The following is a 14,016-nucleotide window of genomic DNA, read 5'->3' as shown; positions in this document are numbered from 1 at the left end:
TCCCAACCCCACCCCTTTTCAAGTTTCTTTCATGGAGGCACAAAAGGATAATTTTGGCCCTAGGTTGGTGGGTTGTTGGGGAGTCTTAAAGACAAGTTGGAGAAGTTGGAGGGCTCTGTGTTGGAGCTAAAGAAAGAGGTTGGAGGTTTCAATAGGAGGATTAAGGAGTCTAACAAGTTCGTCATCAAATTTATGCACACTCACTTTGTTATGTTGTGTATGTTGCAAGAGAAGATCACCGAGACTAAGACTAAGACTAACGGGGACTATAAGGAACTGTTCCAGTCCCTAAAAGAAGAATGGATTGCCACACTGCTCTCTGAGCGGTTGAGAGGCAATTTAGATAATTAGTCTTATGAGTTTTAATTTATTAATTTTTTAGTTAACCGTCGGGATTGCTTTAGACTACTTTTAATTACCCACCCTACGTAGTGTAGATATTGTGTTTATTTTATGAAGAAATAAGCTTTTATGCATGCTTTCACTATGCACTTTAGATTTTTTGTTTTTGAAAGAGGCAAACTTTAGGTTGTTGTTTGTGCTTAAAGTGTGCTAGTGCTATTAATACACTAGTAATTTGTTCCACAACCCAACACCCTCTTACTGCTCGTAATGTTCAAAAATAATTATAAGATTTGATGTTGATAGACATCACAATCACTTCAAACCGTGATTAAAAAAACTATAATCAGGAAACTTTTTGCTCACAGTTTTTTTAAAGTACAAGAAACTTTGAGTCGCAAGCAACCTCAAAAGGGAAGCATGGTAGCTAGTCAAGGAAAGTCTGATGACTAAACCGAATGACCAGCCCAAATGTGGAGTGGCCCCTTCGTGAAATGATTAAAATGGATGATACGCACAAATGTGTAGCGGACCCTCATATTAGAGCGTCAGAGAGGAAGATGTCCAACGTGTATTGAGATTAAAAGATGAATTTGGCAAACATCAATTGTCATGAAAGTCCAAGATGTTGATGGGAAACCTATAGAACCATGAAATTGAAAAAATTTCCCCGATAGAATCCTGATATATTAAAAAAAACATACCCCGATAGAAACATGATGGTAGAATTTTGAGAAATGAACAATACTCGTTATTATTTTTTATTTTATTTTATTTTTATTTTAACGTGACTCTGCGAACGGCAATTCAAACTTGGAAAGACGAATTCCATGCTCCTCGTTCCATATTGACGATTGCATTGGAAGAACATGATAATAGTAAAGAATAATAGTTTATAATAATAATAATAATAATGAGGACTTTTCCGATCTTCGCGCGGAAGATTCAAGGCAATGTTTTTAATCAAGGTAAATTTTAAAAACAACAAAAATGTCCTTACAAAATTTATTATCTAAATTATGGACCGTCCGCCAGTAATTGTCTGTGACCGGCGACGTGGAAGGGTTTCCTGACCCAGCAGGAGTGCAATGTGGATATGTGGTTGTCAAACAGCAAATTGCAATGGATAGCGTGAATGTAGAGGATATTTTCTCTGCTACCCAAACTGCCAAAAATCCTACCAAATAAAAATAGAAATCAGACAATTGAAGACATTGGGTCTGGTAAGCATCTCATTTCATTATGTGGGTATGTTTTAGAAATCGGTGTGATGGTCTCTGATGAATTTAGTTTCTGGTTAAATTTTTGGAGTAGTTTCTGTTGATTGCAACGTAGACCTTGTGCGAAGGTCGAAATTGGGCATACTACTACCATGAAGCTTCAAGATGAGGCTGCTTCAATGATGTTTCCGAAATCTAGAAAACGAAATGGTAATTCAGTTCTTATTTTTATTCCTTTTTTTTAAATATACATATTTTTCTGTTTTTCTCTTTTCTGTTTTGAAATCCTATAACATCTGTTGATGAGATGAAATTCAAAATGCAACAAGGGGTTTAAATATTTTAAAATTGTATGAACGTCATCAAACACTGTTGAAGTCAATTTGTAGCTTAGTTTATATGGATGTGTTTGGAGGGTTGGGGTTGGACGCTTGATCAAGCTTTAGGCAGTGTATATTTGGGTTTTTTAGACTTGATGATTGTTAGCCCTTGAATAGGGTATAATAGTATTATTAGTACAATGTTCTAAAAGATTTTTTAAATCTTGAACTGTGATTATGCTTCTAAACCCTAAATTCCGTCTTATTTAGTCCGCCTTAGTTATCTGATTGCCAAATTCAGAATTGGGTTTTCAAAGTTGTGTTCGACAAGCCTGAGATTTTGCTCTCTCGTGTTTCTTTGACTTTTACTAGATTACTGATTGCAATAAACATTCTTTGTAAGGAAATATGGTAGCTGATGGGCAGCTGTTTGAGAGGGTGGAAGAAATGATCATTCCGACCCCTCCTCTGTCATCCTGGAGGAGGCAGAGGTCACCTCCTCTTGATAATGCCGGAGGAGAAGATCTTCAGTTATCTGAGAAGAGAAAGGCATTGTTTGAGCCTCTGGGTCCAACAAAAGGCACTGATAATGGCAACCTTCTTCCTCCACCTGACTTTGATGCTGCAACATATCCTAAAGGGTGGGTTGTGGGAAAGAAGAGGAAACTTGTAAATGTAGATGTGGTGGAGAGTATGCGCCGCATTGCAATCCAAGAAATGAATAGAAAGGTTTGCTTTCCCTAACTGATTTTGGTCCGTTTTGAATTTTTTGGTCAATTCCATAGCCTCTTTAAGTGCTACTTTCTTGATTTTTTGTCCTTTTTCCTTTTCTATTTAGGCTGAATTGAGATGCCTTTGGGTAGTCTGTAGTTCAAATAAAATCATCTTGTATTCCACAAAAGATAGATAAATCAGCGAGTTGAAAAAAAGGAATGGAGATGCAAGGCTATATAGGTCCTTGAGTATAGTTATCTATCAAGCCAATTGCTTGTTTTGTAGACTGCATGCGTTCTTGTATCATTCCCTTGCTTATTTATACATGCACTCACTTTTTACGCATCTCCATTGTTTTGATTCAGCCATATGCGGACATACTTCTATTCTTACGTTAGATTAGGCTATATCAGATTGCTTATCACTGCATTCTGCATAAATACTATTTTCTTTGAATGAGTGGCCTTTGCCAATCTAATGTGTCATGAACCACACACTGGAGAGAATATCATGAGTAATTGTCTCATATGGGATATTTGTTCGCTCAATGCCCTTTAGGCTACTCCTTTTAAATGACTGACATTATTTCCAACTAGCAGGAATGTCAAATTTTGATATGTTAATGGTCTAAAAGAGACACAAATATTTCCTCCTTTCACACATTTTATATGTTGCAGACTTCTTCATAAATTTCTTGTCTATCGATTAATCAAAATGTCTATTTGATTGCTAACCTTTATGCATTTGACATCTTTAGCACTTGACTAAAGATTTTATTGTCTCCTCTTTGTCGAATCACTTCATTTTCTATCAGTTTAAGCAAAGTATCTATTCATCCTATACTATTATCTGGAACTGTATGCTTCTTACAATTACTTCTTATGGATTTGAATTTCTTCTGTCTGGAATATTTTTGCAAACTGTGGGTCCCAGTTTTTTCTCTAGCTGAAGGAAGTGTTTCTTGTGGTCATTTTTCATTTGAAAACTTTGAAAACCCCATCAAATATGTTTGCCTGTAAGGATCCATTTCCTTGCAAATATCTATGAAGCTTGTTGCATCATCCTTCTGATAAATCAACTAGCACTCGGATATATCTTAAAAGACAGCCACTGGGGATGGGAAAATCTCTGTGGCGGTGTTTTGCTTATTTTCTGAGCCTGTTTGTATAAGACTTCCTACATTTATGCTTGTAACAGCACAGATGTATAAGATCTGTAACAAAGATCCTTTCCTCATTTTCATGTTCGTCAAACTCCTTTGTATTTAGATATATCAGTGTATGATTTTGTTGCACTGCATCTTTCTTGATTTCCATCTTTTTTCCTATTATAAAGTGCATGTGTCTATTGTTTCAAGGGTTGCACACATATCCTTTCTATCTGGTTAATACTTATCACTTAAGCAATTCTTATGTCTGTGATTCTTCCATGAGATTTTGCTCAGGTATTACCTTCTTTTATACATCAGTTTTATTTTCTATGGCTTATGTTTATCCAGCTTGAATTTTAAGTTTTGTTGTTTTGTCCTTTCTTCCTTTCCCAGAGATATCCTATTTCATTTATTGCACCTCTGAAAGCTTCAATTTATTTAACCTGATTTTAAAAATTTACTCTTTAGATATTTCTCTAATCATGCCTACCTTGCTTATTTATTTCATGCATCATTTTAGTCCAAATCATGATATTCTCTCATACAGTTGCTTTTGTTAATGTGACTTGACAAAAGCTTTAAGTTTGTTGTTTTGGAAAAACAGGACAGGGAAATAAATGGATTGAATGAACAGTTAGAAGAGGATTCTCGCTCCCTGGAGCATCTTCAGTTGCGCCTTCAGCAAGAACGCAACAAACGAATGGAAATTGAGAGGGAGAATGCTGCACTAAAAGATCAGATAGCAATGATGAATGAGATGCTTGAACAAGATGAAGATGCAGAAAATATAGACGATTAGTCAATATTTGAGAGTTTTGTGTTTAAATTATTCTTTACCCAATTCTTTTAAGAATTTCCAGTAAAATCAGGTAATTTTCTCTCTGTTTAGCAAAGAGATTGATTTTGGGCGTACACTCATTCTTTTTTAGGCCAAAGTTAGCATATAGCTATATATTCTATGATAATAGATTTGTACAGTATTAGGATTTGTGTCATTGGTGAAGTAGAGATTGTGGGGATAATTTGGGTTTCTCTCGATCTTGTCAGTATATGGTATGAGCCACAATAAACACTTGCTCCTTGCAATCTGTCTTGGGCTTCTGATGTGAAATTTAATGCTCTGAATATTGAATATGGTATAAATGAATCATTTAATGTCAATCTGGCCTTTTCCATTTACTGTGCTTCCAGGATGAATGAGCTGAATCTCCATCTTATTTCTGCATTCCTAGGTGTCCTTTTCTAGGTTAACAATTGTTTGATAATTGCTTTTCTTCCCGGAAATCAATCATTACTAAAAAATTGCAGGTTGAGCCTATCTATTATTATCATTCCTTTTATCCCTGTATGTAAGCTTTATTTTCTAGCCATTTCCACATTTAACTGATATCTTAAAAGTTAAATCCATGAACAAATGAAAATTATATTTATTGTTAATTATGCTTCAGTCAATGATAAAAACATGAGGGTGCGCTAGTACTTGCCAGTAGTAGCTATTTATTTGATAAAACTGAAAGAATCCATTTCATTTGACTATTTATTTAAATTCAATAGCAAAATGGGACATCCTAACCAACAGCAGCAGCACACACACGAGCTAATATTGCGTCCACACAAGGAATCACAATTCAGACTTGCACTATCTGAGATTGGCGGTTGTCTCATCACTGTGTGTATCATTAAGCATGCTGCACCTGTTTCTATTGGATCTAACCCTGGACACCAGGCCATATTTACTTTAGTCTAATTAAATCCATTTGAAAGGAGTTATGCACCTTTACAATATCCCATTACACCACAAGTATTCTACATTAACTCCCTGAAACGTTTTGATCGTGGCCCACTCCTCTGAGAGTGAAAGTCATTCCTGCATGTGTTACATTGAGCTTGATAGAGCATTATTTTCTCTATAAGAAAGAGTATCCATATTCCCTGGCTAGTTCTAGTGCATAGAAGTCTCATTTCCCATTCCATGCGCCGATCAGTTCTTTGTGCTTTAACCTTTTTATGTTTCATGGGCACTTTGTTTTTGGCCAAGAGTTTATGGTTTACATGATTTACATTAATGACATTGCCCACATTTTAGTTTAGCTTTTATGCAATCATAGAAACATGGGAAGAGTGATGGAAGGCATTTCTCGTCCTGTAGATTTACATTTGGTACTTTCCTAGTTGGTGAGTATACATTTGAAATTTTTACTACAAGATGCTTTAAGAAATGATATATTTTACTATGATGATAGCTAAACGTCCATCCAGCCAACTAAAAGGAAGTCCATATCAAGGTGACACAAATGTTTTCTGAAAGCTCTCCTTGTATGGGTTTCTTTCTAGTTGGCTGGATAGCCCCGGATTGATGATCTGTATGGTGTATCAATCAAGCTGAAAGTGACAATAGGACAAGTCCTTTAAAATAGGCTAAATTTTGTATGGTGTATCAATCAAGCTGAAAGTGACAATAGGATTAGTCCTCTAAAATAGGCTAAACTTAAGTGCATTAGCAAAATTTTGATCCACTTCATTTGTAGGGTTTTATTTAGGTAAGATTGTTAAATGAAGGAATTTTGATGACGTCCACAAGACCAAATTGACCTAAAGCATTAGATGGACAAAATTGATGGATGGGCAGAGGAAAAACAACAAAAAACAAGAACAACACAATGTGCGACAACGCAATAAAATATATTATATTTCATTCATTGTGATCTCAAATGAGTACATAGTGCCTTTTTATAGGCAAACATATAATATTCTAGAGAAATCTAGTGTTAGCCGAGAAGACAAAATATCTACAAACTTTTAGAAAATATTACAACGGACTCAAAACTTCTAGAAAATACTTTAACCAACACACTCTAAACCTAAACCTAATAATCTAGAAGTATAGTTTACAAAATGAGAGGTCTAAAACTCTCCATAAGAAGACAACAATAAATAAAGTAGTTGAAGTAAGGGCAGGGGAGATTAAAAAGGACACGCTGGAAGCCTACGTCACAAACACTTCCCCTTAATCTTCACTGCTATATATGTCTGTACTACCAATACCTTTTTGAAGATGTTCAAAAATATTCTTTCCAAGAGGCTTTGTGAAAATGTCTGCCAATTGATCTTTGAACCTGCAAAACTTAAGACATGTCACCACTGTTCACTAATTCACGAATATAATGATATATTATATATGTATGTTTACTATGTTGATGAAAGACATGATTTTTTGATAAAGCAATTGCAAAATTATTATCATAATATATTCTTGTAGGTTCTTCTTGTGGATGTTTCAAGTCTGAAAGTACTCTTCTCATCCACATTGCTTGACAAGCTGGTGATGTTGCTGCAACATATTTTGCTTCAGCTGATGATAATGTCACAATTGGTTGCTTCTTTGATGCCCAAGGAATAGCTCATGATCCTAGGTGAAAGATATGTCCTAAAGTGCTTCTTTGTATCATCTAAGCTACTTGCCCAGTCACTATTTGTGTAGCCAATCCGCTTGTAATGATTTGAATGCGCATATAAGTTCCCAAAGTTCTTTGTTCCAGCTATATACCTCAAAATCCTCTTTCCAACTTTCCAATGAGTTTCTTTTGGTTTGTCCATGAATTTAGAAATGAAACTAACTCCATGTATTATATTTGGTCTTGTAGCTGTCAAATATAAAAGACTGCCAACTAATCTTTTGAATAAAGTTGTGTCTACATTAGGACCTTCATCATTCTTGCTAAGTTTTAAACCCAATGCAACTGGTGTAGGGGCTGAATTCACATTTGTCATTTTAAATCTTTTAAACAAATCAGTAGCCTACTTACTTTGACAAATAAAAATGCCTTGATCATTTTGATTTACTTGTATCCCAAAAAAAATCTCGAGTCCCAAATCAGTCATATCAAATTCATTTTTCATGGCTGCCTTGAAATTGTTAATTGACATATTACTAGCAAATATCAAATCATCTACATATAAGCAAACTATCAAATATTTCTCCTTCATTGCTCACTTTGACATACAAAGTTGGTTCATAGCCACACTTACCAAAACCATTATTCACAAAATAAGAGTCTATTCTGCTGTACCAAGCTCCAGGAGCTTGCTTCAAGCCATATAGTGTCTTTTTCAGCTTGTATACCTTATGTTCTTCTCCCAAAATTTCATATAGCGGTGGTTGTTTTATATACACTTCTAAAATGCCATTCAAGAATGTTGATTTCACGTCCATTTGATAAACCTTCTAATTATTTTGGGCCGCTATGGATAAAATCATTCTAATAGTGTCTAATCTTGCCGCAGGTGCAAATGTTTCATTGTAGTCTATACCTGGTTGTTGTGTGAAGCCTTTGGCTACTAGTCTTGCCTTGTGTTTCTCTATTTTTCCATCAACGTTATATTTTGTTTTGTATACCCACTTAACCCCAATCACATCCTTGCCTTTAGGAAGATCTAGTAAGTCCCAAGTATCATTCTTTTTTATTAACTAAATTTCTTCATCCATGGCTGAAATCCATTTGTCATCTTTAATAGCTTCTTCAAAATAAATTGGATCAGCATGTGTTAAGAGTGCAAAATTAATGCATAAATCATCATTTTCAGCCTCTTGTAATTCATCATATATGTCTCTAAGACTTTGTGTCTTCCTTGAAGTATTTATAGAGCTTGATCTTAATGATGCAAGTGTTGGATTAGATGATTCATTACTATTAGTGCTTGTGGGAATAGTGGTGTTTTGAGTGGTAGGTGCCCTTGTAGGTGTTTTAGAAACATTTGTTGTGTTGTAGAATGCTCATCTTGAGCTCCATTTTTTAAATTTTATTGTAGAACACTAGCTGCAACCGTAGTCGACTTATCCAAGCTACCATCCCATGCTTCTTCTTCTATAAACTCAACATCACAACTTATTATTAACTTCTTTGTGATGGGATTGTATAGCCTAGATGTCTTGGATTGTTCACTATATCCCACAAATATGCACTTCTCTCCTCTATCATCCAATTTTTGTCTCACTTATTGAGATACCAATGAGTATGCTACACAACCAAATATTCTCAAATGTGTTATATTGTGCTTCCTTTGCTCCAAGCTTCTTTTAGTGTTTTATTTATTACTGCTTTCATTGGACATCTATTTAGTATGTATGCTGAACATGCAATTGCTTCAGCCCAATACTGATTTGGTAAGTGTTTCTCTTTTAACATACTCCTTGTCATCTCCATAATTATTCTATTTTTTCTTTTCGCTACTCCATTTTGTTGTGGAGTGTACCTTGTTGTAAATTGTTTCCATGTGCCATTTTCTTTGCAAAAATTCAAAAAATCATTTGATATGTATTCTCTATCTTGATCAGTTCTTAATGTTTTAATAGAGTATCCACTTTCTTTTTCAACTTTTGCCTTAAATTCTTTAAAGACAACAAATACATCTGACTTATACTTCACAAAATAAACCCAAATTTTTCTGCTGAAATCATCAATAAATGTTAAGAAATAAAATTTTCCGCTTAAGGATGGTGTTTGCATTGGCCCACAAAGATCTAAATGGACTATCTCAAGTGGATGTTTTGTTTTATAAGACTTTCCAATTGGAAATTTTTCTCTGTGTTGCTTTGCCAAAATGCAACTAACACATGTTGTCTTAAGTGGCTCTATTGATGGCAACCCATAGATCATTTGTTTCTTATATCAGAGTTGTAACCCTTTAAAGTTTAAATGACCAAACTTTAAATGCCATAGCCAAGATTTATTTTTGTGTAAAGTTTTGAATACAAATTCAGCTACTTTTTGCAATTCATTCGGCTCTAAGAATAATTCACTTTGGATTTTAAGTGGGAACATTCTATTTTGAGTCATTTCAACTTTTGCAATCAGCCTATTGCTTGGACTTTTATTTAGAATCATACATTCACCACTTTCAAAATGTATTATATATCTCTTTTGTACTAGTTGCCCAATGCTTATGAGATTGTGTTGCAATCTAGGAACATAATATACATCAGGAATTTCATTTTCTTCACTTTTCTTAGTTTTTATGCTAATTGACCATTTTTCCATGACTGAAATTTGATGATCATTCCCCAACTTAACCTCTGATCTTACTAATTCATCTATTGTTGAAAATATCTCTTTAGACCCACTCATATGGTTACTACAACCACTATCTAAGAACCATACTTCTTTAGAACTCTCTTGTGCAACATTGCATGTTATCAAGATGATGTTTTGCTCACTAGTGTTGGGCTGACAATCATTTGTAAAATGTGTCTTTTGCCTATTCATGTCATATTGTCTTTTTTTACACTCAGATGCAAAATGCCCAAATTTATTACAATAATGGCATTGGATGCTAGATTTGTCATACCTTTCTCCTTAATGATGGTTGTGAGGATGGTTGCTCCCCCTTCCTCTTGTTGATGTGAAATGGGTTTGTGAGCTTGATGCTGGCCTTCTACTCTCAAACTGTGGATTTTCTCTTCCTCCTCTTGGTATAAAACGTCCTCTACCTCTGTTGTAAGCCGATCTTCCTCTTGTTCTTCCAAATGAAAGTTGAGTTTTGAAAGCATTCTCCAATAATGAAATTTCTGAATGATTCAACCTTTGTTCATGTGATAAGAGGGAACTCATTAACTCATCTATTGCTAGCAAAGAGAGATCCATAGATTCTTCAATGGTCACAATTCTTGAATCAAACTTATTTGGTAGACTTCTAAGTATTTTCCCTACAACTTGTTGATCCCCAGGGGTTTCTCCATAAGATCTAATTTAATTTACTATCCCTATTGTTTGAGTGAAGAATGAGTCTATTGAATATGAATCGTTCATTTGTAAATTTTCAAAATCTCTTCTAAGATTTTGTAACATTGAAGTTTTTACCTTTCCTGTGCCTTGGTATGTTGATTGCAAGTTGTCCCATGCTTGCTTTGAGCTTGTGGCAGTGACTACCTTAGGAAATATTGCTTCCTCCATTGCTTGCTGAATAAAGAACAATGCCTTAGCATCCTTTTTCTTATTTTCCTTTAATAAATCCTTTTCAACTTGTGAAAGAGCTTGATATGCCTGTTGGTTTGCTGGTTCAGGGAACCCACTTTCAACTAAATCCCAAACATCCTAAGAACTAAAAAGAGTTTTCATTTTGATGCTCTAATAATCATAATTTTTGTCATTAAAAGTTGGAATTTGTGGCTGTGAAATACTTCCACTAGTTCTTGCCATGATTTAATAGTAAAACTTTCTCTCTTGTAACAATTACAAACCCTTTCTCTTCCTTCCTCACACAACAACTATGATCTCTTTGTTAGATCTTCCGCTTTTTTCTCATTTTCCCTTCACCCACAATGACATCTACCCATAAAAACAATGCTTAGATTTTCTAAAACTCTTATACCAATCTGATGGATGGGCAGAGGAAAAATAACAAAAAACATAGAACAACACAATGTGCTACCGCACAATAAAATATATTATATTTTATTCACTGTGATTTCAAATGAGTACATAGTGCCTTTTTATAGGCAAGCATACAATATTCTAGAGAAAGCTAACATTAGTCGAGAAGACAAAATATCTACAAACTTCTGGAAAATATTACAGATGACTCAAACTTTTGAGAAATACTTTAATCGACACACCCTAAATCTAAACCTAATAATCTAGAAGTATAGTTTACAAAATGAGAGGTCTAGAACTCTCCATAAGAAGACAACAATAAATAAAGTAGTTGGAGTTAGTAAAAGGACAGGGGAGATTAAAAGGTACAAGCTGGAAGCCTAAGTCACCAACAAAAATGAACACATTTCTATGTTCCTTGACATGTCGGTTCTTCTGCTATGAACCTTGACCAATATACTTTTTGTTGAGTTTAGATGTGAAACGAAAGCCCGACCAATTTGAAATGGATAATAATGAGGATCCATGTTGAATGCTTCTTACTACATTTGTTCTTAAACTCATCTTAAGGATCATGCATAGAAGATGATAAGGTGAATTATTTATTAAAGGTTTCTCTTGGTTGACTTATATATTAGTTATAATCGCATTGGATAAGGTAGGTTATCCATAAAGTGAGAAGCTTACTTGAGCAATGGTTGTTCGAAACTGATTGGAATTAATGCACGTTAGTTTCTCTTTCTTGTGTGCTAGGTGAGAGTTGAGGATACGTTTTTATAATGGAGAAGCTTCGCATGAGTTACAGGCTTCAAAATGCAGATTTCATTTTATTTTAATACTTTCTCTCTCTCCAATTAACGTGTATTAGATTGTAAACAAATTATTAGAGGGCATGGATAGATGTGGTTATGGATATTTGAATCTTGTAGTGGAATGGATTTTGGTGGTTTTGTGCTTTGAAACAATTTGTGGTTTACTCATCCCCATTCTAAAGAAATTGAATGTCTTGGATAATTCTATTATAGTTGAGATTTTATTTTATAGGGGAGTGTCGCCATGTGTAGTGTCCCCTTTGATATGGTTGGCAGCCTATTTTCGTAGGGCTTCGTAGGCTAACCAAGACTTTATGGGACTTTGAGGACATTCAGCTAGAGGCAGTTTTCAACATTCTTACTATTTATAGTAAGTAATTTGGACATGGTTAGAAGCTTCAGAAATTAATGTTGGCATTTCAAAGGTAAATGTCTAAATTATCATTGATATGATTTATTTATGCATTATTAATGTTAATTTATAGAGTTAAATATAAATATTCAACTTTATTAATGGAAGAGTATAGTTAAGTGAAAAATATTTTAAACCTCTTTATTTAGTAACTTAATGTGATGACATGAAGTGTTTAAGGGAGTCAATGTTAAATGAAAGAGCATTGCATACAAATAGGAATCACAATAAAATAGGGTAAAGAAAGTAAAATTTTGAAAAAATATTAAATGACATAAATGATCCCACATTGGCAAAGTGAATGAGTGAGTTATCTTGAGAATGTTGTAAAAGATATTGAAGAGTTTTTTTTAGTATGCTACAAAACATATGAAATTGATAGGATATTGGAGATTTCTTCTTCCAATGGATATGTGAGAATGAAAACTTTCATGAATGACATTGTCTTCATTATTGAAGACATAGTCTATTTGAGATAGTAATTGTGTTCAAATGCCAATACTTGGTTGCCAAACAAGTTCAAATTGTCTTATTATTTATTTTGTTTTTGATAAGAAAAACGGGTTTACAAGGACCCTGAAACCTAAAAGTTGTTACATATCATAGGGTTGTAAATAAAACAACAAAAGCCCATAAACAAAACTATGGCCAACAAAAAGGCCAGATTGAAAGACAGAAAAAAAGCCAAGGAAAAAACCTATAGAAACCAAAGAGTCAAAAGACAGATCTTGATAATCCTTAACTTACTCCTCTGCCTTCCTTTCAAGGTCTTGCATAGTTTCCGCTGCTTCATAGGATTTTTGACACCCCTCAGCCATTTTCTCTTGTTTCTTCAAGCAGGGCCGATCCAACTCGCTCTGGGATATGTTCGTGATGGTTTCATCATCCTTCCTGTCTTCATCTCTGTCCTTTTCCTCGTTATCCTTCAGAAGACCCCTGGCTTTCAGCTTTCTAGTGTTATTATTTACTTTTTTGTGATGACTTTGTTGGAATCATTTGCATCATTTTGGAGAAAACCTTGCATGTTGTCAAACTTTGATACAACCCAAGAGTAAGCTATAATAGTAGAAGAAATATTTCAAAGGTAGTACAAGTGTGGGCCCTTAAAACAACAATGGGCTAATTTGCAAATTGTAAATCAAGTTTGAGATTGATGTAGTCAAGTTATGATATCCTCCAAAGGAGATTGTTTAACCTTGTAGCTAGAGACAACACATTAGAAATCACAATGCCACAATAGTAATTCAACACTAGCAAATAGAGAAATAATAGATTTCTCATTAACACAAGGTTCTGATTACATGTAGTTTATAGATTTACAATAGACATGCCTCATTACTAGAAACACAAGCCTTATTCCAGATCATCACTACTTTTTCCCCTTTGTGGCTACTCTCATGACTCTCCCTAAACAAGAGCTACTACAACACTTATGTACTAGATCGCTAGCCACAAGTTAGCTTATCCAATCCTAAATTCCAACAATGAAGAAAAGGTATATTACAGTTTATAGGTTAGGACTCAAATACATAAGAACTCCATCATATAAGGTTGATATGTCATGTGGATACACATATGGGTCCACCATAAATGTATTAGCCTTGAATCATGTGTCACCGATCATTATGGATTGTAAAATGCCATCGCAAGATTAATCCTTCCACCTTAGTTGTTAG

At 34.5% G+C, this 14,016-nt stretch overlaps 1 protein-coding gene across 2 annotated transcripts; it reads left to right on the top strand.

Annotated features, from left to right (window-relative positions):
* Positions 1-1,352: 1,352 nt before the first annotated feature.
* LOC149559634 (protein HEADING DATE REPRESSOR 1-like) lies at positions 1,353-4,907 on the top strand. Of its 2 annotated transcripts, none has more exons than XM_089824218.1 (4): positions 1,353-1,565; positions 1,657-1,772; positions 2,286-2,611; positions 4,351-4,907. In XM_089824218.1, exons 2-4 carry the CDS (start codon positions 1,715-1,717, stop codon positions 4,543-4,545), a joined length of 579 nt encoding a protein of 192 aa, XP_089680344.1. In that variant the 5' UTR covers positions 1,353-1,565; positions 1,657-1,714; the 3' UTR covers positions 4,546-4,907. The 2 variants fall into 2 exon arrangements, with proteins under 2 accessions (XP_089680344.1, XP_089680345.1); XM_089824219.1 differs by having other exon boundaries at positions 1,388-1,565; positions 2,298-2,611.
* The last annotated feature ends 9,109 nt before the right edge of the window (positions 4,908-14,016 follow it).

The sequence above is a fragment of the Cupressus sempervirens genome, chromosome 4 (assembly GCF_028749045.1).
Source record: "Cupressus sempervirens isolate cs-2001-9-10 chromosome 4, ASM2874904v1, whole genome shotgun sequence".
NCBI lineage: Eukaryota > Viridiplantae > Streptophyta > Pinopsida > Cupressales > Cupressaceae > Cupressus > Cupressus sempervirens.
The sequence above is the reverse complement of the archived record's forward strand: the minus strand, read 5'-3'. Positions and strand labels throughout refer to the sequence as shown.